Source organism: Giraffa tippelskirchi, chromosome 7, assembly GCF_054371585.1.
Source record: "Giraffa tippelskirchi isolate mGirTip1 chromosome 7, T2T-mGirTip1v1.2.pri, whole genome shotgun sequence".
NCBI lineage: Eukaryota > Metazoa > Chordata > Mammalia > Artiodactyla > Giraffidae > Giraffa > Giraffa tippelskirchi.
In genome coordinates this window covers 84,821,185-84,847,803 of record NC_137281.1, presented here as the reverse complement: position 1 = coordinate 84,847,803, position 26,619 = coordinate 84,821,185, and the positions used below count along the sequence as shown (strand labels likewise).

At 40.9% G+C, this 26,619-nt stretch overlaps 1 protein-coding gene across 4 annotated transcripts in view; it reads right to left on the bottom strand.

Annotated features, from left to right (window-relative positions):
• The window catches only part of THSD4 (thrombospondin type 1 domain containing 4), a 635,320-nt gene that overhangs the window by 215,341 nt on the left and 393,360 nt on the right, over positions 1–26,619 (bottom strand). The window contains exon 1 of one of the 4 annotated variants that reach the window (XM_081506216.1): positions 1,710–1,854. The exons of the other annotated variants lie outside the window; for them this stretch is intronic. Within the exon in view, the coding sequence (XP_081362342.1) occupies positions 1,710–1,781 (72 nt within the window). The 5' untranslated portion in view covers positions 1,782–1,854. Of the gene's footprint in view, positions 1–1,709; positions 1,855–26,619 lie in introns of those variants that run through there. 4 annotated transcript variants of the gene reach the window in all.

Below are 26,619 nucleotides of genomic sequence, written 5' to 3'. Positions count from 1 at the left end.
AACTCAAAAGACAGAATTCCTGCCTTGCTCTCCCGCACGCTGAGCACTGTCTGAAAAGAGTCAAGATTTGGATGAGCCCGTGTAATCCCCTTTCATTTTTCATCTGCTGTGCTGATTGTAAAGTGAAACAGAGCCACTGCCCTCTCCGAATGTGACACAAGGCTCAAGCACACGCGTTGCAGAATCCCCGGGAGCCAGCTGTGTGCAGGTAACTGGAGCCTGCCCTTCGCCTCGCTGTTAATAAGAGTAATTGGCACGCCACTGAGGGGCTGCTGGAGCGCTGTGATTTGCTCCGTACGGGGGTCTCCCCAGACCATATGCGCATGCAGCGGTGATAGAAATATTTTCCATATGAGCTCTCCCCTCACATGCTTAAGTGCTCCAGGCTGAGTCAGGCCGGCCCATTTGTCATTTACTCTCCACACTGAAAAATCAACAGGGAAGTTGCGAACTTCAATTGCAACTAGAGGGCAATGGTCTGTCTGCTTTCAGCCTCCAGCATCACTAATCCAATTCAGTTCCTCCAGCTCCCATTCAAGACCTCTACCTCCTACCCACATCCACAACCCAACAGGCCCAGAAAATATCTGCAGAGGACATGGGTAACTAATAGGCTAAAAGCCTAGGACAAATGACCAGTGGCCACACGCCTCTGCGCCACATGTCTGCTTTGAACGGAGTAACGAGCCTGCTGCAACCACAGCTTGCCCTGCAGCCTGGATTTGGGAGCAGCTCCCTTCCACTCCTCTTGGAAAAGGGAAAGTCATTACGGGAGGCTTTCAGAGCCCTCTCTGTCCCCACAATGCTAACAAAAGGCAAAGCTGTGAAGTGGCCCCGTGGCATTTCTAGGAGATACAGTTTGCACTTGGCTTTTCAAAGGGAAGACAGATTCAGGAAAAAGGCTATCTTTTCAGAACTCAGCCCTCAGTTTCCAAGACTTTTCATCAGAATAAGAAGTAAAAGGAGTGGATGAGGTAAATTTGTTGCAGGCTTCTTTGCAGGTGAGGGTGGCTACACCCAAGAGCTTCCCTCTCCAGCCCATATGATCATCCTTTCCAATCTCTGCCTGTGTCAAAAACTGGCTCCTACAGGCACCTATGATGTTCAGAAATGTATCCAGCAAACATGAGCTAAGCCAATAAGAATAAATCATCCTCATGGGTCTTAAACATGCCTCCCGTCTGTGGTAGATCTGGGAAGCTCCAAGACCTGTTACACACCACTATCCTTCTTCAAACCTATGATACTAAATTAAGCATAGGTTTTTTTCCCCTAAACACATCAAAGCTAAAAAGGAGGAAAATGTAACGCAAAGCAGCAAAGAAAAGCAATTCCTCTAGCATGCATAAGCAATACTGGAGAAATAGTCTCAACAGGTAACAGTCCCTACTGGAATCTGACAAGTACATTTTTTTTTTTTGGCAACAGCAGAATTAGAAACGTACATGCTCCAGGTATCTGTCACCAAGGCCATGCCAATCCCCTGGTGTGGCCACTGTACCAGAAAAAGCTTTCAGAAATTACAAGATTTTTTAAGAAGCAAAGAAATCTTCCTATAAGAAAAGGCAAGGCAACCCTAAAAAGGCAAAATAAAGCATTACTCTTTGCACACCATAAAAACCCCTTCCCTGATCCCTTTTGGTAGATAGAAGAGGAAATATAATGCTGACAAAAATACAACTACTGACAAGATATTTTATTTGGCTTACCTCTCCCCCAGGTCTTGCTAACACTGCTGTTTGAACGTGGAGCAATGTTAATATCAGGTAGCTGACAAACATTATTACCCAAAGTTAGAACTACCCTAGAGGAGAACTCCGTCTGCCAAGTGCTAACAGCTAGCAGATGCACTTGTGTCTCGGGATTCCAGCTCTGGAGCTCCGTTAGGCACCGCACTGGTTCCCCCGGCTCTTCCTCACTGTACTGCCCGGAGCTCCCAGCTCAGCCTCTGCTCTGAAGAAAACTGGTAAGCTGATCTCTTCATGTAATAACTTCTCCCGGCTGGGGGAGGGGACAGGAGCCAGCTGGGAGCTGGGGGGCTGCCTTTAACAGAAGGCAGAAAGGGGAGGGACAGAAATGATCAATGTGGAGTTCTGCATCTGGTCTCATTCATGAAAAGGGCTCCAAGGTAAGCACTCCACAGGCAGGGGGACGGGCCCCTGCTTCATCAACTGAGGCAGGCAGGAGGCAGCGATAGGCAGCAGGATAAGCTCTAGACTGGGAGCCTGGAGACCAGAGGCCTTCCCCGTCTTGCTGCTGATAAGCTGTGTGTGCCTGGATAAGTGGCCAACCCTCTCTGGTCCTCAGCTGGTTGTCTCAGTGGTACAGTCAAGGGTTGGATGACCTCTTAATTTCCTTTTGGTTCTGATTTGATGGCTGCAGAAATATAGGCAGTCAAAGGCTGTGCTATCAAAGACAACCTTAAAGAGGAAAGAAGTCACAGAGTGCTATGTGTTTACATGCTTAACATATGGAAATGAATAGATGGGAACTGAGGAAGTTACTATAATACCCTCTTGCTGCTTTACTGGGTCTCTGTCCATAACCAAGAGCTTGAGGAATTACTGCAGACAATGTAAAAATAAACGGTAAGGTGGGAACAAGTGAAGCCTAGGTATCACATGACACTGGCATAGTGCACAAAAGCAAGATGGTTTTAGAGAAATACTCTGGGCAGAATGGCATTGACCATCAAAGTGGGGCTTCTGGGAAGAAGAAGCAGAGAACAGGTTGGGAAGTAGGTCATGCTAAAGCCTACAGTCCATTTGAGACATCATAAGCCAACTCAGCATGAAAAAGCAGGTTCATGACTTAAAATAGGTTGAGAACCCACCAAACATTAGATTCTGCTTAGAATGGGCACAAGAAGCCATTAAACCATCATGAAGTGGAGGACAGGATGACTGCATGGTGCGGTGGAACCAACCTGGGTCCCTGGAATCAGGGGGAAGTCAAGTCAAACCCTCATTCTACTACTAATTCGTTGGGGGTCTGTGGCTGAGTATGTAACCTCAGTGAGCTCCAGCTGCTCCACTGGTCAAATGGGGAAAGGCCATCTGCTGGTTCTGATGATTATCAGTGAGGTCATCTAGGTTCAAAACTTGGCATCGTTCCTGATACACAGTAAATGCTAAAGACAGCAGCTCTCTCTTTGATCTGATAAATATTGGCACTCAGTCCCAGAAAGTAAGTTAATAAACACTTGAAAAGCCTCAGGTTGTGGGCATTTTCCTGTATTAATGAGGAAACTCTAAACCAGACTGCAGTTTGTGGCCATTTCAGAACATTTATTATCACCAGTCATTGTGAAAATTTACTGGTTGGGAGTATTTTTGGGGGGTTGGGTGGAGGGACTTTCAGTCCTTTTTTCCAGGGTTGTAAGAGACAGAAGGTAATGATGAAGAGAACACATTGTTAGAGAAAGGAAGGAATGAATTTATTCTCTTCCCTATGCTTCCTATTCTTTCTCCTTATTCATTATTATTATTGTTCAGCATTTGCTCTGTTCTGTTAGGTGACTGAAAGGGCACTGCTGTCTACTCAATAACCTCACCGCAAAGGCAGGAATTGTCTAAGAAAACCAAACTACTTGAAAGACCAGGGTTTTGTCTAGTCCAGGGGTTGGGAAACTTTCTGTAAAGGTCCAGATAGTAAATACTTTTAACTTTGCAGACCATATGGTTTCTGCAACAGCTACTCAACCTTACTTGTTGTTGTTTAGTCAGAAAGTTGTATCTGATTCTTTTGTAACCCTGTGGACTTGAAGCCTCGCCCGGCTCCTCTGTCCATGGGATTTTCCAGGCAAGAATACTAAGTGGGTTGCTATTTCCTTCTCCAATGGATCTTCCTGATCCAGGGATCGAACCCGAGTCTCCTGCACTGGCAGGCATATTCTTCACCACTGAGCCACCTGGGAAGCCCACTCAACCTAGCTGGGGTAGCACAAAAACAACCAAAGGCAATACATACATGAAGGGGTGAACAGAGCTGTGTTCCAATAAAACTTTGTTTATGGAAATAGGTAGCAGGCCAGATATGGCCATATTTGTCAACGCACTTCTCAGTCACCCTTCAACCCCCTGTAATCTGATTTTTAATACTTCTTATCTACCACAAGGGCTCTGGAGATGTCACCAGTGGCCTCTGAGTCACAGAATAATATAAAGAATAATTTTTCAGAGCTTATCTCATTTTGACTTCTTTGCAGCATTAATGATGGCCTTCTCTTTTTTTAAATATTGTGGTAAAAATACATAGCATAAACTTTTACCACTTTAATAATTTTTAAGTGTATAATTCAGAGGCATTTTAGTATGGTCACAATGTTGTAACACCATCACCACCATCCAGAACTTTTTCATCATCCCAAACAGAAACTCTGTATTCATTAAATAATAACTCCTCAATTCTCCTTCCTTTCAACCTCTGAAAACCTCGATTCAACTTTCTGTCTTTAGGAACTGGCTGGCTTGATGTTCCTCAACTAAGTGGAATCATATAATATTTGTCCTTTTGTATCTGACTTATTTCACTTAGCATAATATTTTCAAGGTTGTTGTAGCATGAGTCAGAATGTCATGCATTTTTAATGTTGCATAATATTTCATCGTGTAGACATCCCACATGTTGTTTATCCATTCATCTGTTGACGGACACTTGGACGTTTCAAATGTACTTCAAACTCAACAGGTCTAAAATTGAACTAAAGTTTCCCTGAAAACTGTTCTTCTTCCTGTTTTCTCCATCACAGTGAATGATTACACTGTCTGTCTAACTCCTAGAGATGGAGAGGTAGGTGTTGTCTTGAGTTGTCTTATTTCCTTACCAAACCCTCACCAGGTATGATACAGTTACCTTCTAGAGCTATCTCCAGTCTGCCCATGGCCCCCAATTCCTGCTGCCTCTGCCCCTATCTGTGTGGGCCTCTACTATCCCTTCCTGACTTTTTGTAGCAAGACCTTGTAACTTCCCTACTCCGGTCTTTCCCTTTCCAACCTTATTCCTCACTGCAACCACTGAGATGCTCCTAAAATGTGAATCTAATCATGACACTCCCCTGATTTTTTTTTTTAAACTTATTTTGAACTAATTTTATATTTACAGAACATTTGCAAAGATAATACAAAGTATCATGTTTTATCTTCCCCCAGTTCCTTCTAATATTAACATCTTAAATATCTATGGTACCTTTATGAAAAGTAAGACATTAACATTGATATAATGATAGTAATTAAAATAAAGACTTTATATTTCTCCAGTTTCCCCCCAAATGTCCTTTTACTGTTCCAGGGTCCCATCCCAGGATCCCATATTGAATTTAGTCAACACATCTCAGGTCTTTTCCTGTGTATGACAGTTTCTCAGTCTTTGCTTTTTATGACCTTGACCCTTATGAAGAGTACTGATTAAAGATTTTGTAGAATGCCTCTCAGTTTGAGTTTACTGGATATTTTCTCATAATTAGACTCTGGTTATGGCTTTTGGGGAGGTACACCACAGATGTGAAGTGCCCTTCTCATCACATTTTTCAGGGGCACCCTATACCAACATTACTGGTGATGCTGACCTTGATCACTTGGTTGAGGTGATGTCAGCCAGGTTTGTCCACTGTAAAATTACTACTGATAGTTTTCCTTTTCCATATCCTATTCTTTAGAAATGAGTGAGCAAGTCCAGTGGAATTAACCTCCACTTCCTGAAGAGGGAGTATCAAAGAATATTCAGATATCCATCACAATAATTAACACATTTTTGTGGGAGATACTTTGAGGCTATGCAAGTACTCTGTTTTGAAAAGTTTTATCCACTGATTTTAATATTCATTGGTAGATCTTGCCTGCAGCACTTATTAATGTAGTTCTCTAAATGTCTATTTTCTGTTTCCCATCTACGTCTATTAATCAGAATTCATTCATATGGAAGATTTGTCCCTCCCATCCCCATATATTTTTAATTCAGTCATCTATTAATTCTTCTCTGTTTCTTAAAACCTTTTGATTACTTTCCACTATGGATGAAGTCCAAACTCCTTAACATGACACTTGCAAGGCTGTTTACAATCTGATCTCTTCCTGCCCTTCCAGCCTCCTCTTCTTCCTCTTTTTCTGTTCACACACACTCCACTGTCCAGACATCTTGAACCACAAGAAATTATCCCTAAATGCCATGTGTCCTTGTCCTCCATGTTGGTCCCTTTCTCTAGACTACCATTCCCCCAGCCTCAGGGGGTTGGCTCTGTTGCACTCTACCTCCTTGAAAACGCAGCTCAAATAAGCACCAAATACCAGAAACCACCTACATGCCCATTGATAAGAACTAAATGAATAATTTGTGACGTCCATAAAATAAGATACTCTGCAGCAGTAACATAAAGATTGAGTTTACTTCCTATATAATGATATGAAATATCTCCAAGATTTCTTCAGTGAAAAAAGTGGGATACACTACAGTGTGATTACTATCCAATTCTTTGTGCATATGTGTTTATAACTGCTTGTATATATATCAGCTATCTGTGGAAGAACATACCCGAGGCTACACACAATATCTGCTTCTAGGGAGAGGAACTCAGCAGCTCCAGGGCAGAAATGGGGTCAAGACTTATCCTGTGTAGGCACTTAGTTACATGTGGTTACCGAGCACTTGTGATGTGGCTTTTCCAAACTGTGATCTGTTATACATAAATATACTTTGTATCAATGTGAAGACTTGGTATGGAAAAAGAATGTGAAATATCTTATTAAAATGTTTTTTGTTGATTAGATGTTGGAATGATAATTTTATATTTGCTGGTTTAAATAAAGTATGGTATTACACAACTTGCTTTGTTTTACTTTTTCTTTGGTCAATAAGTATAATGAACAATAACAAAACAGTACAAATCACTTCAAAATATAAATCGATGAAACAGTGGAAATACAATGTAACATTACGTAGCTATCCAAAAGGTGTCAAAAACTAAAGACAGAAAAAATGGTCACTAAACATGAAGACAGATCATCAACAAACAGGTACAACAGAAGCTTTTATTTCTTAAATGTCTAAATGCATAAAAACATGAAAATGTCTGCTGTTGCTGCTGCTGCTAAGTCGCTTCAGTTGTGTCCGACTCTGTGCGACCCCATGGACTGCAGCCCACCAGGCTCCTCCATCCATGGGATTTTCCAGGCAAGAGTACTGTGTGGGTTGCCACTGCCTTCTCCGCTTGTTTTACTTTTTAAAAATGCGACTACTAGAAAACTTTTAAATTACATATTTCTGTTGGACAGCACGTCTATATCCCTGTCATACTTAGGGAATTGTCAGAAATGTGAAGGCACTGCTATTCCAAAAGTAAATAAAAATGAAGCAATGGTAATAACAGTTAATAATATAAATAAATAAGTACTCATATACAAATCTCCCTCCACCAATGATTCATTTAAAGGTCATGTCTTCTGGGAGTTGTGTCTTGACAGGCTCCCCACCCCACTGAGGGCACGGCCCCTGGCCTTCGTCCCTAGGCATTCTCTGATTTGCTCCAGTGCAGTATTTATTTATTGTAATTGTTTACTAATGTATCTGCCTTCATCAGTACGGAGTGAGGCCTTGATGATAGGAGATGTGTCTTTTGTGATCCCATGGCTCCACACATAGCCTTGCTCAGTGTCCACTGAATTAGGGAATGAATGCCAGAAAGGGTCCTATAGGAAACTCTCATCTTTTTGTTACAGAAGAAGAGGTCTTCTAATGGCACGTTTTAGATACCATGAAGGGGAAAATGAAAAGCAGGAATTTCTAGAAAGTATATCCCTCCCAGAAATGCAAACAGCTGTTAACCTAACTGTTGCGTGACCTTGATATAGAACATACAAGTAAGTGGGGGAATATGAGTAACCAAAAACAGGGAAAACAAATGTTTTCCTAAAATCACACATTTCATGTAAAATATAACCATACACTACTGTCTGCATAACAAAGAAGAATAAGCCCATAGCAAATAGCACCTCTAAGGCTATTCTGTTTCCTGCAAAGAATGTCCAATCCCCTTATTAAGAAAGAAGTGAGGCCGTTTTCTCCATAGAGATATAGCATATGTATAGCTAAATGAATCAGACTATCTTTATTTCCTTAAAAATGCTTACACTGAATGGAATGGGTAGAAACAAAATCTCTGTCAAGAAGTTGGCGATTGGTCTGGGAGCAGGTGTTAGTAATTAACTCTCCCTTTGTGTGGACCACAGAGTCATTAAATAGCCAAGGAAGTGGGAATGAGGAAAGCAAAGGGGGAGTTCTCTGCTCCATTCCCCTCAAACATATGGAAAATCATGAGAAGCTACAGCAAAGGAAGGCAGGGGCCCTTCCCTTTCTCCAGTTCCTGCTTATAACAGACCAAAGCTGACTCCCATAACCTGTAGGGCAGCTGTGTTGTTAGGCTGAGCACCTTTGGGGTCACTGAAATGAGGGCGATGCTTCTTGGCTGGGCTTTGAATTTGAGACAGGAGCAGGCCCAGAGACGCTGTCAGGGAGATGCTCACACACAGCACAGGGGGCAGGCTCATCCCAAGTCTGAGAGGACATGGGTAGTGAATGCAGACATTGGGACCACTCATGTTGACCATATTCTTTATTTCAATCATTTATCCTAAGGCAGAGGTTCTCAAACTGTGGTCCCCAAACCAGCAGCAGCAGCACCATCAGGAAGCTTGCTAGAGATGCAAATACTTGGGCTCCACCCCAGATCTACTGACTCAGAAACTCAGGGTGTGGGGCTAATGGATTTGTGTTGCTCTACGTAACAGTTCTCTCTGTCTAGTAATCTGAACTCAAACTGTGTAACTTGAAAGGGTTATTACATTATATTTTACGTATTATTAATTAAAACATTTTATTTAAAACATTAAAACCATTTAAGTAAAACCATACTGTTTATCAAAAACATTAGAAAACGTGACTGTCTGATACTAACATAGCATAAAGCTGTAATAATGAAAACAGTGGCAAATAAAACAGGTGTAGGGATAGACATTATTTACATAACTAAACATGCAAAAGGATTTATGTGCAAACTGAATATACTACAGATCTGCAAGGAAAGGATGGAAAAGGGTTAGGAGAATGGCTATAAGGGAAGTAAAGTTATTTTCCTAAATAACACCATATGCTGTTAATAAAAATAAACTGCAGGTAGATTTAGGATTTTAATGTGAACAACAGAAGTATGAAAGCAGTAAAAGAAAAAAAAGGTCAATATTTCTATATTCTTGGAATAGGGGAGGAGTTTTAAGCATAGCTCTTAAAAAGGCAGAAATCATAGAAGAAAAGATTTGTATGCATTTTTAAGATTTGGTAAATCAAAAATTTGCATACCATAAACACAATTTAAAGTCAAATACATAGTAGAAAATGTACTTTGCTTGTTTATTTACTTAAAATATCAATACTTATCATGTGCCCAGACTTGGAGATACTGTGATCAGCAAAAGCAGACTCAATTCCTATCTTTATGGAGCTTGCTGCCTGGTGCAGGAGGCCAACATTAATGAAACCCAATAAGTAAATTAAAAATTGAATGTGAAAAGGGCTGCAAAGAAAAGATACGTGGTGATATGAGGCTTGTCCTCATTATAGAGACTGGCTTGTGACAGGAGCAACAATGGCTTTCACAAGGACCTAAGAGGAAGCAGGTGTGGATGCAGAGAAAGTGGGCTAGTGGGAGCACAGCATCAGATTAGGCTGAAGACAAAGGGAGGGGCCATGACAAAGAGTTGCATCCTTTTCCTAATGAGAATCTGTTCTAAAAACAGAGTCAGCAGTTACATGACTAGAATTGCACTTTGCAAAGGCCACTCTGTTTATAGAGAAAGGGCTGAAGAGAGGCAAGAGGCAAGACTGCAGGCTGGGAGGTCAGTGAGAAGATTATGGCTAGAGTCCAGCTGACAAGGGAGAAGAGCTTAAACCAGGATGGTGAAAAGAAGTGAGTCATTTCAAAGGTAATTTACAACATCTATAATGGAGAAGAGTTTGTGTCCATAATAGATTTTTAAAAACTCACAAATCAGAAAATGTCAATTTTAGTGGGGAAAGGCTGGAAACGATGTTCAGTAGCAGAGTTGCTAAATGAAGTATGGTATATCTCAAAAGTAAAATCCTATTAATCATTTAAAGTGACTATGAGATATACTTATTGATATGGGTATATTTTGATATTATATTGCTTTAAGATAAGAGTAGGCCACTTAAATGAAAGAAGCGTTTTCTCCACAAATAATTCAAGGACAACTGGATGTCCACAGGCAAAAGAATGAAGGTGGACCTGTACCTCACACCATGTACAAAAAGCACAAAATGGATTACAGTCTATGGCAGGCAGAATAAGAGTTCCTCAAAGATGTCCATGTCTAACCCTGAGAACATGACAAATACATTACCTTACATGGCAAAGGGTTACATTATGTGACAAAGGGTACTTAAGATAACAAATGGAATTAAAGTGGCTAACCAGATTACTTTAAAACAGGAACAGTACCTTGACTATCCAGATGGACCCAATCTAATCACAAAGTTCTTTAAATGTGGAAGAGTGAGGAAGAAGAGGAAATGGGATTACAGTTGTCCTTCCCTGAGTATCCTGGGGGATTTGTTCCAGTACCCCCAAGGATACCAAAACCCATGGATGTTCAAGTTCCTTATATAAAATCACATGATATTTGCATATAACCTAGGCACATCCTCTGAATACTTTAAATCATCTCTAGATTACTTATAACACCTAATACAATGTAAATGCTATGTAAATGATTGCTATAATGTGGCAAATTCAAGTTTTGCTTTTTTTGGAACTTTTTAGAAATGATTTTTCTAAATATTTTCTATCTTCAGTTTACTGAACTCATGGATGCAGAACCAGTGGATATTGAAGACTGACTATAATTTGATGTGAGAAGAATTCAACACATCATTGTTGTCTTTGATAAAAGAGCCATGAGCCCATGAATGTGGACAGTCTCCAGAAAAGGAACAAAACAGGAATTCTCTAGAGCCTCCATGTGGAATGCAGCCTGTTGACACCTTGATTTTAGACTAGTGAGACCCACTTCAGACTTCTAACCTCCGAAACTGTATAAACATGAATTTGTGTTACTCCAAGCTACTGTTCGTGTTAGTTTACATCATCACTTCATGGCAAATAGATGGGGAAACAGTGGAAACTGTGGCTGACTTTATTTTTCTGGGCTCCAAAATCACTGCAGATGGTGATTGCAGCCATGAAATTAAAAGACGCTTGCTCCTTGGAAGGAAAGTTATGACCAACCTAGACAGCATATTGAAAAGCAGAGACATTACTTTGTCAACAAAGGTCCATCTAGTCAAGGCTATGGTTTTCCAGTAGTCATGTATGGATGTGAGAGCTGGACTATAAAGAAAGCTGAGAGCAGAAGAATTGATGCTTTTGAACTGTTGGAGAAGACTCTTGAGAGTCCCTTGGGCTGCAAGGAGATCCAACCAGTCCATCCTAAAGGAAATCAGTCTGAATATTCATTGGAAGGACTAATGTTGAAGCTGAAACTCCAACACTTTGGCCACCTGATGTGAAGAGCTGATTCATTTGAAAAGACCCTGATGCTGGGAAAGATTGAGGGCAGGAGGAGAAGGGGATGACAGAGGATGAGATGGTTGGATGGCATCACCGACTCAATGGACATAGGTTTGGGTGGACTCCGGGAGTTGGTGATGGACAGGGAGGCCTGGCGAGCTGCGGTTCACGGGGTCACAAAGAGTCAGACACGACTGAGCGACTGAACTGAACTGAACTGAACAGCAGGCATAAGACAGTCATATATAGATCTAAGTGTAAGAGCTAAAACTGTAGAACTCTTAGAAGAAACACAGAAGTAACTTCATGACCTTGTGTTAGCTGATAGTGTCTTAGATAAGATACCAAAAGCACAAGTGACAAAGGAAGAAATAAATAGGACTTCATCAAAATGAAAGACTTTTGTGCTGCTAATGACAGAAAGTGAAAACACAAACCACAGACTGGGTGAAAATATTGACATATCATATGTCTGATAAGGGATATATTCAGAATATACAAAAGTTACTAAACTTGATAATAAAAAGACAATCCAATTAAAAAATAGTCAAAGGTCTTGAATAGACATTTCTCCTCCAAAATACACAAAGGGCCAATAAAAACATGAAAAGAGGCTCAACGTCATTAGTTATCAGGGAAAAGCAAATCAAAACCACAATAAGATATCACATCATACAGAAATACAGGTAATTGCAAATGTGGGTGAGAATGTGGAGAAACAAAAACACTCACACACTACTGGTGGTAAAATATAAAATGGTGCAGCTGCTTTAGAAAACAATCTGGCAGCTGCACTATAAAGAGAAACGTAGAATTACCATATGACCCAGCAACTTCAATCCTAGTAATACCCCTAAGAGAAAGGAAAATATATGTCCACACAAAAACTTGTATATGGATACTCCTAGCAGCATTATTTATAACAGCCAAAATGTGGAAACAACTCAAATGTTTGTTACCTGATGAATGAATAAAAATACCCAAACAATGGAACAGTATTTTGCAATAAAGAAAAATGAAGTACTAATACAGGCTACAATATCATGCCTTTCAAAAATATTATGTTAAGAAAAAGAAGCTAGTCACAAAGCCCCTTTATTAACTGATCCCATTTATACAAAATGTTCAGGATAGGTAAATTTATAGAGACAGAAAGTATATTGGTAGTTTCTAAGTCTTGAGGAGTGTGAGAAGAAATGGGTAGTATTTCTTCTTGGGGTGATGAAAATTTCTAAAAATTAGATTGTGGTGACTGTTGCACAACTGTGAATATACTAAACTATGGTGCTATAATGTGTGAATAGTATATGTGTGAATAGTATATGTGCATTATTTTTAAGAAAATAATTTTTTTGAAGTATACCATAATATGGCATCCTTAATTCTGTTCTGGGTAAACATAAAAGGTGATTTTTTTTTTTTTTTGGCTGCACTGTGTGGCAGGTGGGATCTTAGTTCCCTGACCAAGGATTGAATCTGTGCCCTGTGCAGTGGAAGCAAGGAGTCTTAACCACCGGACCACCAGGGAAGTCCCATCACATTCCTGTTTTTGAAATTTTAGTTATTTTTCTACAATGGGCAGCAGAAGAATAAATGTAGTAAGAAAAACAAAATTATTTTCATTTGGAAAAAAATGGGGGCTATAACAATAAAAATGGGAAAGATGATGAAATAGTCAATTCACAAATGAAGATATACAAATGCAATACGAAAATGGAAGATGAAAAGCAAGTTAACATTATTGATGGTCAAAGAATTACAAAACTAAATAACATCATACCATGTTCACCTGATAACAATTTTTGTGAATGGCAATACTCACTATAGGCTTCCCTGGTGACCCATATGGTAAAGAGTCCGCCTGCAGTGTAGGAGATCTAGATTTGATACCTGGGTTGGGAAGATCCCCTGGAGAAGGGAATGGAAACCCACTTCAGTGTTTTTGCCTGGAGAATCCCATGGACAGAGGAGCCTGGAGGGCTACAGTCCATAGGGTCGCATAGAGTCGGACATGACTGAGCAACTAACACTATACCCACTATGGGCAAGAGTTCAGAAAAATGGGCAGTCTGACATAAGGCTAGTGAGAACGTAAATCTGAATAGGTGCTTTAAGAGCTGGGCTTCTCAAACTTTTAATGTGTACACAGAAGAGCAACCAGTTACTTCTTACCCTCAACTAGCTTTCCACCTTCAATTCCCAATCCTACTTTACCTCTCTTTCTTGTTTACCTCTCTTTCTCTCCCTCCTCTCAGCATAAAAGCTAAGCTGGCAGAAAGTGTATCAAGGCCATACCTAGACAGGGAGTTCTGACTTCTGTTAACCTCAACTTGCTGGAACCAGCAACAATCTTGGCATTGAATATAATCAGCCCCCAAGCTGTTGAAACAGCCCTCTGAAGGCTGGTAATTGGCTCTGCTGGGGTATTTCCCCCAGCTTGAATGCAGAACTTTTTCATTTTTCAGTAATAATTTCTATCTGGATCTTTTATTTTTTTCTCCCCATATAAAGGATTTGAAGAAGATAACATGATGGCTGTAGCTACCAGTAAAAAGTAGTAAGAAGAAGCCAGTGTAAATTGTAAAAGTAGATACCATAATTAAAAGCAGTTTGGTACCAACTGATGTGTGATAAGCAGCCAGATACTTTACAAGCCTCTGAGGGTGATAATTCAAGTTCTTAAGAATAATTCCAAAGTAAAATCCAATAAAACAAACCATTAAGAAAGAGGTCAAGGTTTCAATAGTTATTGTGCATGTTATTTAATATTTATTGTGCCAGGCATTAGGTAGGAGGTAGACATGATCCCCATTTAATCCTCAAATCCTATGGATTAAGTATCACTGGGAAAGGTAAAATTATTTTCCATACGGTTTAAGAAAACATAAAAGTATGTAGAATACTTTAGAAATGTTTTTAGGTTTCTAACTCCTGAATTTCTAATAATTTAGAAAAAACAATTACCTCTATTTCTCCTGTTTAACTGAGCTCTCCCTTTGCAGCCCAGCACCTGGCATCAGGAGTGTTTAATCTAATTTAAAACACAATAAATGTAGTTAATCACTAACCCTGGCTTTCAGCTGAAATTGTTAGGCAAAAATCAAATAGACTTCTTGCTGATAAAGAACCTTGTTTCACAGTTCTTATGATCAATATACACAGCATATTTTTGAATAGACAGACCACATAGTTAGTCTTTAGGCAATTATGAAATTTGTTTTCCCACAGTAATGAAATATAAAAATGGTGCTGTCATATTCAGAAAAGTGTCAAGTGCAGTGCAAGGAGAAAGTTTTTAAAATTCGCCGCTTGTATTATCAAGTTCATTACTTAGGGTGGTGGCAGCTGCTGTAACAGATAAACCTTGAAGTCTTAATGGCTTAATTAAGAGTTTATTTCTCATTTGGGTAAATTCCAGATGGTGGGGCAAGCAGTACTCTGCTCTACATGGCCACTTAAGACATCCAGGCCTCAGCACATGGTCACCAGGGTCACCCCAGACATGGACATCCACCTGGCAGATGAGGAGGGGAGAAAGTGGAGGATCGTTAGGACTGGCCCACCTTCCACTCATCACAGTGAACTGCAAGAAGGCTAGTAAATATGACTGATCTGTGGGCCCAAGAGAAAGAATCACAGGTCTGGTAGAGGGTTCATCGTTGTTATCTGTATTATACAAGAGTGTGATGTATATTTGTAGTAAGGTGAGCTTGAACAGCCCAGATTTATTCTATGCTATGTATGAGGCTTAAATGTCTTGTTTTGTATCCAGATTTTCTCCTGCCTTTGCTTCATTTCAGTCCAGCCAAGAAATGTGATGAATTCACTGAAGAAGCATGTCTTATCATCCCATCATTTGATGCTCAGATTCTTCAGTTTCAGAAAGAGAAGATTCAGCTTCAGTGAGGGAGTTACTGCTTATTCTATGGGGTGCAGAGAGGTAAGGAAATGAAAATCAAGTGCCTTCTCTATGCTGCCACTTGACAGACATGATGCTATTTCATTTTAACAAGGATAGAGAAAGAAATTTTTTGAAAAATATTTAGTTCTGGGGCTTCCCAGCTGGTGCAGTGGTAAAGAATCCATCTGCCAATGCAGGAGATACAAGAGACTCAGATTCAATCCCTGGGTCGAGAAGATCCCTGGAGTAGGAAATGGCAACCCACTCCAGTATTTCTGCCTGAAAATCTCCATGGACAGAGGAGCCTGGCAGGCTGTAATCTATGGGGTTGCAGAGTTGGACAGGACTGAGCACACACACACTACTACTACTTAGTTGTAAAAACTTAGCTCTTTTAATAGAGAAGACTCAGTTTTCTTACATAATCACAAAGATCAATGAAGACGACACAAAGCACTGGAAACCATTTTGGTAAAACCCAGAATCTTTCTTGGCTGATTACTTAGAAGGTAAACAAAAACCTTGCACAGTCTCATGAAGGACAGACCAATAGTCCAAGAAAACTTTCTTATTTTAACATTTGAAAGAAAATTGTTTGAGCTTTATATAAATATACTATTGATATTAAAGCTTATTTTTTTTCAAGTCACTTTAGAGCTCTTTTACCTATTAATATTGGCAATACCCTGTGGAGCTAGAATAACATCACATATACATAACATATCCATGGACATGCATAAACATAGAGACAGACACAGACACCCTATAGTTTTTGTTCCAAAACTTTAACCATGAATCAGGTACAACAAATACACAACTCACTAGTTTATGAATGACAGTTGAATCCAAATTACTTCTCTGGCAGATAGAACAAGTTATGGTTACCCACTCATATGGCGAAAGCTTTTTACTTTGTGGAGAAGACTGTTTATCGAAGTACAGTTGATCTACAGTATTATATTAGTTTCAGGTGTACAACATAGGAAGTCAATATTTTTATAGATTATACTCCATTTAAAGTCATTATCAAGTATTGACTGTATTCCCTGTGCTAGACAATATATCCGTGTATAGTAGTTCGTACATAATAGTTTGTACCTCTTAATCCCCTGCCCCTATCTTGCCTCTCTTCTTCTCTCCCCACTACTAACCACTAGCTTGTTCTCTGTGAGTCTGTTTCTGTTCTATTTGTTTTATTTTTTAGATTCCAGTATAAGTGGTAAAATACGGTATTTGTCTAGAGAAAGGAGTTTTATTTCCATTTGCCAGGTGAGAAAGCTAAGGCTCACAGAAGTAGACAGCTCTGCCAAGGCTGCGGTAGTAGGAAGAAGTGGACCTCCATTTGGGTGTTGCCTACATCCAAATACTTTCCACTGTATCACCGTTTCCCGTGAAGCCAAGCGTTCTTAGGTGACACTGCAGGAAGGGGAGGTTCCTGACAAGGGCCATGACTCTCAGAGTCGAGGAGCCCTGTCTACCACAACCACACCCACAGCACAAGGGTGAGAGCACTTGCCTTGAATCCTAATCACCGACCCTGACAATGGTAAAGGGGGAGGGATGAGCCGATTTTCCAAGTTAGTTGTTCTCCGTTTTCAACTTTTGTGGTTTCCAGTAATAATCACTTTAGAAAGTTGGGTATATATCTGAGAGCAAGAGATTCCAACGTATTCTTCATTCTTACTTAAGGCAGTTTTCCTAGGCTTGAATCTAGGATATCTCAGACAATATATTACAGTATAAACAGAAAAATGGATGGAGATCAACAATATCTGAATAACGTCCATGAAGAAAATTCAACATAAGAATAGTAAATGTGAACTGAAGCGTATACGTGTGTGTGTGTGTATTGATGTCACTGGTAATAGAGCAGTGGTCTGTAAACTTTCTGTGTGTGTCTACAGCACTATTTCAGATACTCAAATTTGAGGCTGTACACTTGAAGGACTTCAAAGGTGAACACTAGTTATGAAAAAAAAAAAAACTTCAGAAAGTTCAAAAAAAAAACTTTCCACAGTGGTCACACTATTTACTTTTGTTGCTCTGCATTCAGGAAGAATTGCTTGCTGCCCTGACCACATGCTTTTTTATATTCACAAGAAGCATTTTCATATTGCAATAAATGACCATTTTCCATATGTGTGAGTTTGATGCGACACAGAAAACTGGGCCTCATTCTGTGCCACATCGCATAACCTGTTCAGTTCAACAAACCATCTGACACACGCTGTAAGAGAATCTGTTCTAGGATGAAGCAAAAATAAATCCACTCTATCCAGATCAAAATTTGGCAGAACACCCAGGTGCCACAATGACACAATAACCCCATACCGGTGGCTGCAGGGATTCACGTCACCTAATTAGAAATGTGTCGAATAAAAGTCACAACATTTGTGCAAGTGAAATATTAAGCTCCCTTTCACATATACAGTCCTTCATCCGGCCCATAAACATGCCAAGAGAGATTCAACATCATGTTTCAAGCACAGCACTAAAGAAATCGTTTCTTTCAGGAACAAAAAAGCCAACGCAACGTTAAAAAAAGAATCACTACACTAAGCCCAAGCACAGCGCAATAAAATTGCCAAGAACGACAGCATTTCTGTCTACTCGGGAGACCTTTAAGCGACTGTCTCCTAACAAATACTCTGCCTGTGCCAGTGATGTGTGATTTAAGAGAGGAAATACTTAGGGGCTTAAGAGACCTTTGCAGGGAGCCTGGAAGCTGGCTGCAAGTTTGAAGACATCTGCATTCCCTGGAATCTAGGTTCATTTCTCTCTGGGAACCACCAGGATGTAGAGTCCATCAACTGTGATTTTAGAAGGTCTCTGAAGTAGGCAATGAATCAGAACAAAATGAATCTCAGTGCAAGTAGGTAGCAATTTATCATGGCTTTGTCCCCAGTATATGCAAGAAAATTCAGACAGTGGCAATGGCATAGGGATGGGTCAGTGAAAACACTTTAAAACTTGATAAGGTATCCAGGAGCAGAAGGAAGCTGAAAAAGGTTGGTTCTCATTTCCTTGGCTCACTGACTATTTACTGGGTGTCTGCATTGGGTGGGTGTTAGAAGCTTCTAGATGAATGAGATACACTTCTGTGCTCCAGGGGCTCCAGGGAACAGAGAGAGGGCGCTGACTCTATGGTGAGATGTCAAGGCAGACCCATGGTCTCTTAGAGCTACTCACTGGCTCTCGCTGAGGTTTTCTACTGCACTTGTGGGACCAGTGAGATTTCTCTGCTTCTCAAAAATCCCAACTGATTCTGACTTTTCAGCATGATTTAGGACATAGACTTCTGTGTCTGGGTCCTATTTCCTCACAGTTGGAACGTTCTGTACACCGACTGTGATAACAGTAGCTAGTTATTTCTAACTCATTGGTTGGGAAAACATCCCACTAATACATAAAATCTTTGCATGGAGTCCTTTCTGCGTTGTAAATCTTATAACCAACTCGTGACCTCATAGTTTGAATAAATGTATCCAAGGGCACTTTTCAACCCCCGTCTGCCCTTAATGGCTCTGAGCCCAGACCTGACCTTGTCTGATTCTGTATCCTCCACTGTCTTCTGCATATTTCCATGTGCAAGTCTTATCAACATTTGAAATCCAAAACATCTACAATTAGATTCATAATCTGGTGGTTATGACTGTCAGTTTTAACATTAGACTGCTTGGAGTCAAATTCTGGTTGCACCACACCCCAGCTATGCATCCTTGGGCAAGTAACTTTATCTCTCTGTGCCTCTGGGTCCCATCTATAAAATCTGATGATTGATGGTACCTATCCCTTAGGGCCGTCATGAGAATTAAATGAGATATTGTGTGTGAAACACTTAATGTGGTGTCTGATGCATACTAAGAGCTCAGGAAACATTCACTTTTTTTTAAACTATTCATTGCAAAATTGATGTCCATAATTTCATCATTGGTACCAACCATCCTTCTCTACATGGGGCAGGGAGTGCTAAAGACAGGAGCGGCTTCTGCCAATTGCTGTCAGTATCTGCAAGTTTGGGAAAAGCTGTCCCCCAGAAGTCCCCTTTAGAGAGCCACAGTGTACATGAGCATGCCAAAGGCTCAGAGCACTGCAGAGAAGCCTGTTCAACCCTGTTCGATCCAGTGTTTCCCAAATGTGTTTGTCTATAGAACAATTACCAGTATTCTACAACACGTGTTTTGGGGAAACATATGTTAGTGTTGCACTAAAACTTTTTCTCTTACTCACCACACATGTAGTAAAAACGTCCTGGCAAATTCTTTCATATGTCTCCTGATTCCAACTCCTCTTCTTTACTCCCATGCTCCACCCCCATGACCCCTGTCGCCACTAATCCAGTTCCTCATTTCCTCAGTCCTGGACTAAGGCTAGGGCAGCCAGGGAGCCCACCCTCTCCATCCGACTCCCCTTGTCAAATTATCTTCCTAAGACATCAAAGTGACATCATGGCATATGGTCCCATCACTTCATGGCAAATAGAAGGGGACAAAGTAGAAGTAGTTACAGATTTTACTTTTTTGGGCTCAAAAATCACTGTGGACGGTGACTGCAGCCATGAAGTTACAAGACACTTTCTCCTTGGAAAGAAAGTTATGACAAACCTAGACAGCATATTAAAAATCAGAGACATCACTTTGTCGACAAAGGTCTGTACAGTCAAACCTATGGTTTTTCCAGTAGTCATGTATGGATGTGAGAGTTGGACCATAAAGAAGGCTGTTAAGTGTTAGTCGCTCAGTCGTATCCAACTCTGCAACCCCATGCACTGGAACCCACCAGGCTCCTCTGTCCATGGGACTCCCCAGGCAACAATACTGAAGTGGGTTGCCATTCCCTCCTCCAGGAGACCTTCCCAACCCAGGGATTGAACCCAGGTCTCCTGCATTGAAGGCAAATTCTTAACCAGTTGAGCCATTGCAGCTAATCTAAAGAAGGCTGAGTGCTGAAGAATTGATGCTTTCGAATTGGTGCTGGAGAAGACTCTTGAGAGTCACTTGGACTGCACGGGGATCAAACCAGTCAATCTAAAGGAAATCAGCCCTGAATATTCACTGGAAGGACTAATGCTGAAGCTGAAGCTCCAATACTTTGGCCACCTGATGCAAAGAGCCAACTCATTGGAAAAGACCCTGGTGCTGGAAAAGACTGAAGGAAAAAGGAGAAGAGGGTGGCAGAGGATGAGATGGTTAGATATAGCATCACCACCTCAACGGACGTGAATTTGAGCAAACTCCAGGAGATAGTGGAGGACAAAGGAGCTGGCATGCTGCAGGGGGTCACAAAAAGTCAGATATGACTTAGCAACTGAACAACAACCAACAACAACAACAAATACATCAAAGTCAGGGTAATGGGTTGAATTGTGTTTCCCCCAAAAGATAAGTCCATGTCCTAATCCCCAGAACTTGTGACTGTGGATAATGGAGTTAAGGTCATGCTCCCTCAAAATATAGCACCTTGGCATATTTTAAGCTAAAGGAATTTGAGAAATGGTAGGTGCAGGGAGGACTCTATGATCTTCCCCTGATCAGAGAGTCTAACATGACTGAGCGACTAACACTTTCACTTTTGGGTTTCCCTAATGGCTCAGATGGTAAAGAATCTGCTTTCAGTTCAGGAGACCTGGGTTCGATCCCTGGGTCTGGAAGATCCTCTGGAGAAGAGAATGGCTATCCACTCCAGTATTATTGCCTGGAGAATTCCATAGACAGAGGAGCCTGGCAGGCTACGGTCTATGGGATTGCAAAAAGTTGGACACGACTGAGTGACTAACACCTTCATTCACAAACTCTGGCACTCAAATCTTTTGGTTCCACTTAGAGATACAGAAGTGTTAGATTATATATTCCAGGAGGCACACAGAAAGTAAATACACAGTTTTTGCTAATCCACCAGGTGACTAAAAAAACAAATTGATTTACAGGTTAATAAACTCTTTTAGAATCCAGATGAAGTACTGAGAGCTACCTCTAAGAGGCGATCTCCTTACTCATAGCCATTTGGCAAAGAAGTTCATGGCCCTTCCACAGAAGTTCAGTTGTCCTGGGAGTCTAGATATTTTCAAGTTAGAGAAAGTCAGGCATATGATTAAAAAATGACTTTGCCAAGATCACAGAGCCTAAGAAAACTGAGATCAGATTATCCACCCGTGTTTTTGGATAGGAACAGATGAACGTCAAAGAAAATATATTTTTTAAATGATGAAATGGAATCAATTAAATATGATGCCTAAGGAATCTTATTTCATTTATTTAAATGGTTTCCTCTTAAATGATTCCCTCCTGCATATTTGTTTTCTTTAAAAAATCATGGAAAATGAAAATACCTTACCAAAAATTATTCATAATCCTACCACTTTTCCTGTTTTGTGGGGAGAGTGGAGAAGCAGATAGCTTTTTTGGTGTTCATTAAGTGGAATTAGAAGGGCAAAAATTTGAGCAGTGGCATTTGAGCAGTGTATCATTTGTATCATTTGAGCAGTGGCACTTTTAGACTTAGTAGGAGAAAACAATGAGAGGAGATCAAACCAGTCCATCCTAAAGGAAATCAGTCCTGAATATTCATTGGAAGGACTGATGCTGAAGCTGAAACTCCAATTCTTTGGCCACCTGATGTGAAGAACTGACTCATTGGAAAAGACCTTAATGCTGGGAAAGATTGAAGGCAGGAGGAAAAGGGTACTCCAGAGGATGAGATGGTTGGATGGCATCACCAACTCAATGGACCTGAGTTTGAGCAAGCTCTGGGAGTTGGTGGTGATGGACAGGGAAGGCTGGCGTGCTACAGTCCATGGGGTCACAAAAAGTTGGACACAACTGAGCGACTGAACTGACTGAGGAGAAGACAAGGAAGTAAAGCAGTAATTCTTTACTCTATTCATATTAATTTCCCCCTTCCAACCCACGTTTTGCTCAAGCCTGTTACCTTCAAGTTGCTTCCTAATCCTGACAGTTGGTCTACTAACATTTCAAAATCAGTGTGGTCAAGGAATGCCTTCACTGTTCATCCCCAAGATCTCTCTTCCAGCTTTGTGTTGTTACATTCACTCATTCTTTTGGGTTTACAAAGACTTCTTGGGAAGCACTCGACCCAGCATACACATGTTCCTCACTTGTAGCAGCATGATTAAGAATTAACCTCTGGTATCAGATCATCAGGGTTTAAATCTCAGGTCTGTTGTGTGTGTGTGTGCTCAGTCATGTCTGACTCTTTGATATCCCATGGACTGTAGCCTGCTAGGCTCCTCTGTCCATGGAATTCTCCAAGCAAGAATACTAGAGTAGGTTGCCATTTCCTACTCCAGAGGATCTTCCCGACCCAGGGATCGAACCTGCATCTCATGTCTCCTGCATTAGCAGGTGGATTCTTCATCACTGCACCACGTAGGAAGCCCTCTCAGGTCCATTACTTGCTATAATTTTGGGCAAGTTATATCTGGAGTTCAGTTAGTCCATGAGAAAATGGGGAACAAGACTAGTAGCTGTATCATAAGACTGTCGTGTTTAATGAAGGAATAACATATGTCAGGTTCTCAGCATAAAACTTGAAATATAGAAGTACCATCTCCCTTCAAAAAAAAAAAAAAAAACAGCAAAAGAAAACCAACCCCAAACAATGTTAGGCTGATCCCATTCCGTTTCTAACGTGCAGAACTCCTGCTCTGCTGGACTGGTGTGAAGTCCACAGATACATAATCTAATTAATCATAGTAAGTGATTATTATCTCCAAATGTGAGTCAGGAAAAAACATCTCAGAAATGTGTGGATTTGAGCATTCTCCCCACCCACCCAAGAGCAGTGGGCTAAAAGAGGCTAAGACACTGTCTTGTTAGATGAAACTGCTCTTCTCCCACAAGCTGCCTAAGATAAGCAGTCCCAGGGAGGGGGCCCAGGCTCACTCCACCCACTGGAAGCTGCAGGAAAGAGCAGTCACTCGGGGCTCTAGGTGTCTAGTTTGCACTGATCAGGAACGTTCTTTTAGAGTCATTCAGGATGTGGGGCATCATGGGACAAACTTGTTTACTTCATCACTCCCTCCCAGACCCCCTTGGTCATCTGGGTCTCATATTCAGACCAGTTGGCCCCTCCCTTTTTGAGGTCACTCTTCCACTCTCTCTGACAGCCCCAACCCTTATGGCTCTGACTTCTGAAATTAAGAATCTTTCATCCCACTTAGTGAGAGTTAGATCACGTAGTAGCTGCAAGTGTCTTAACTCTTCTGTGTCTCAGTTTCCTGTGTAAAAAGGGGCTAATCATTGTATCTAGACCATGACCATGTGTGTGCGCTCAGTCATGTCAGACTCTGCTACCCTATGGGCTGTAGCCCACCAGGCTCTGTCCATGGAATTCTCCAGGCAAGAGTACTGCAGTAGGTTGCCATTTCCTACTCCAGGGATGGAACCTGTATCTCTTACATCTCCTGCATTGGCAGGTGGGTTCTTTACCATGAATGCCACTTGGGAAGCCCTAATAGCATCTGGGATTTAGGATTATTGAGAGGACTAAAGAAGTTATCCTGAGAAAAGCACTCAGAATACCACTAGACACATACTTTACACTCAATAAAACTAGCTCTTATTACTATGATTTGCCAGCACTGACACTGAAGCAGACTCCCCACAGCTTCATCTTATTTTCCTTTTTTTTCAAATCTTTTCATTTATTTTTTGGCTGCACCATACAGGGTCTTAGTTCCCTGACCAGGGATCAAACTTGTGCCCCCTGCAGTGTAAGTGTGAAGTCCTAACCACCAGGGAAGTCCTTTCATATTCTTTTGTGAATGCCCCCTTCCCTTTTGCCCATGAACTGGACCTGGCTGGCCTCTGAGGCTCCCTCCTCACATCTTGAATATCTTAGGGCCTAGATAAAGGTAAATACTCTTTTGCCGCCAGACCCTTTGCTACTTCCAAAGCCAAGGCTGCATCTTCTCCAAAAACTTTCAGTCCCCTTGAAGTTCATGTTCTTATATCCGTTTCTCCTACTCCCTGTCTTGCTCCTGTATCTGCTATTCTCCACACAGAAGCCAGAGAGATCTTTTAAAAACTTAATTCAGGTTATATGCCTCTTTTGCTTAGAACCCTTCTCTGATGCCCTGTTATATTTGGAACAAGACCCAAAGCTTGCCTACATGTCTGCTATTATATCACTCACCTCAATGGCCAAATAGAAAAACTGGCTTTTTTGCAGCTCCTGAAACACACGGCACTCACTCTCACCCCAAGACCTCTGCACTTGCTGCTTCCATGGCCCTCAATACCCACATTCTGGATCCTTCATATCATCTAGGTCTGAGATCAAAGGTCATATCAGAAAATCTTCAAAGAGCTCTCAACATAAGTAGCCCCATGTTCACTATCACTTTACTTCCTCTATTGTTATTATGGCATTACCAACATCTGAAATGATCTGGACTTTTTTTTTTAACTTATTCTTTTCCTATCTTTCCTCTCCAGGATATAGGCTCCATAAGATTAGGGATCTCTCTGAGCCGAGAATAATGTCTGACCCATAGTAACCATCAATAAAAAACAAACAAAACTACAAGGTCTAAAGACATTGAGCTGTGGCATTGGACAGACCGAGGTTTGCATTTGAGCTCTGCCATGTATTGGCTGTGTGATCTTTGACAAATTATTTACCTCTCCCAAACTCAAATTCCTCAAAGTAAAATATGGGGGTGGGGAGTGGTTCCCTACCATCACAGTTGTAAGACTATTAATGAGATTTCATCTACAGCACCTAACACACTGCTGGGAAAATTTCAACCATTCAACAAATAGTTGCTATAGTTATTATTATCCAGAGGACAACACAGACCCTAAACTTTAGTAAGATTAAGGCTAGTTAAACCTGGATCTGTTTTTCTTTTTCAGAGTGGAGCAGAAACAGAATCTAGCCAGAAGGATGTTTCTATCATTCCCACCCAGATAGGGACTTCCCATTTTGGACAACTGCCTCCCTTTGTCTGAGAAAGAGAGCAGATCATCACATCACCTTCCTGAGAATAATCAATGCCATATTTAGGGTTTTAAAGCTGACAGATGATGATCCCAAGGTATCATAACTTCTTGTATAAATTAGCAAGAGGAACTAAATTTTCCATAACCTAATTGAGTGCATTTAGAATGAAAAAAAAAAAAAAAGAGGAGAACACATTTTCTTGCGAAGAACAAGGGAAATTTTCAACTCTGTCCTGCTAAGGAAGGGTCTATTTCATACAAACAATGCATACATGTTCCCTAGAGCATCCTGCTCTTCTGAGAGCTCTTGGATCCAACTTCTCCTTTACTTTCCTGCTGGGGGTCTCTGGATAATTAAAATAAGGAGAAAGGGGGCTGGTCTGTTCTATTCCTCAACATTCATGGCCAATAGACAAAGCATACATACGTCTGTAGAGCACTTGCCTCCTCTGGGGATCCTCCAGAAGCTTTCCAAGTGCTAGCAGGGTCATTTTTTATTTCAAGAGAAGTTACGTCAAGCCTTCCTGGCAATTTGTGTTTTTTAACCTGCTCAATAAACTAGTGCCATACAGAGAGTTTTAGGCCCTTCTTTCATGGACCTGAAACAAAGCATAATTTAAAATTCTCTTATTCTTCTAAAGGTGGCTTTGGATGAGGAGAAGGTAAAGCAAGTAGTTTGCTAGGGTTACATCAGTGAAGGGCAGCCAGGGGTTTGAGTGGGGAAACGGTTCAATCTTAGGCATGCTGAACTTCAGATTCCAGGGGGACTTCCAAGCAGAGATTTCCGGTGTGTCACTGACCACATCCCTAAGGAATTCCACTGGAAGGGATTCCTTGTACAAGTTACAACTGAGAATGTCCTCTGACCTGAAGTTACCGCAGCTAAAGGATAATTTACAAAGCAAAATCCAAATTGAATTAAGGGAGATTCTGGGGTGGGAAGATAGAGGAACATAGGTAGAAAGCCAGAGAAAGGACTAAGGGCAAGAATGAAAGTGAACTAGGAATGTAATAGCAGCAGTATTTACAACAACCAAGACATGGAAGCAACCTAAATGTCCATCAACAGATGAAAGGATAAAGAAGATGTACATATATGCAATGGAATATTACTTAGCCATAAAAAGAATGAAATAATGCCATTTGCAGCAACATGGATGGACCTAGAGATTATCATATTA